Source organism: Plasmodium gonderi, assembly GCF_002157705.1.
Source record: "Plasmodium gonderi DNA, contig: Chr11, whole genome shotgun sequence".
Lineage (NCBI taxonomy): Eukaryota > Apicomplexa > Aconoidasida > Haemosporida > Plasmodiidae > Plasmodium > Plasmodium gonderi.
Genome location: NW_021628936.1, coordinates 507,957 through 508,517, shown reverse-complemented (window position 1 = coordinate 508,517; position 561 = coordinate 507,957). Strand labels below are relative to the sequence as shown.

At 31.4% G+C, this 561-nt stretch overlaps 1 protein-coding gene across 1 annotated transcript; it reads left to right on the top strand.

Moving 5' to 3' along the window:
* PGO_111100 (hypothetical protein, conserved) lies at positions 1-561 on the top strand (the record flags this gene model as incomplete). Its single annotated transcript, XM_028688449.1, has 1 exon — positions 1-561. The coding sequence occupies one exon, from the start codon at positions 1-3 to the stop codon at positions 559-561; it is 561 nt and encodes a 186-aa protein (XP_028544250.1).

Here is a 561-nt window from a genome sequence, read left to right as displayed (position 1 = left end):
ATGGATTTGATCAGAGAATATTATTCAAATTGTATACACGCATGTACCCCTGAGAAGTACGTGATAGATCAGAGTGAAATAGAATTTTCAACAGCGGGAAAAAATAGTTTAAGACTTAATGTCATAGATTGGTATTACACAACGGCAGGAAGTTTTAGCACACAAGAGAACTGTACTCGAAATGTAGCTTTTAACCCAAATGACAATGCATATATGAGCAACTTATATCGAAAAAGAAAAAGTTACACAAGTTTTGAAGGTATAAAAGTAATGGAAAATTTATTTTTATTGAGTGATCGTGAAAAAAGCAAAGAAACTATAAAGGAGTGTTCCCATAAAGCGAAGGAAAATAAGTACCACCTGTACCGTGACACGAATAGAAGTATGAGAAAAGAAAGAAATATATTGAATCAGACTGAATCCATATATGTAGAAAATGCCTTTGACTTAACATTAACCACAGATATTAATGCTCCAATAAATGAAACTCTCTCGTTTAAAAATACTCACAAAAAGCGAGGACACAATAAATGTAGTAAAAGAAAAAAAGAAAAAAATTGA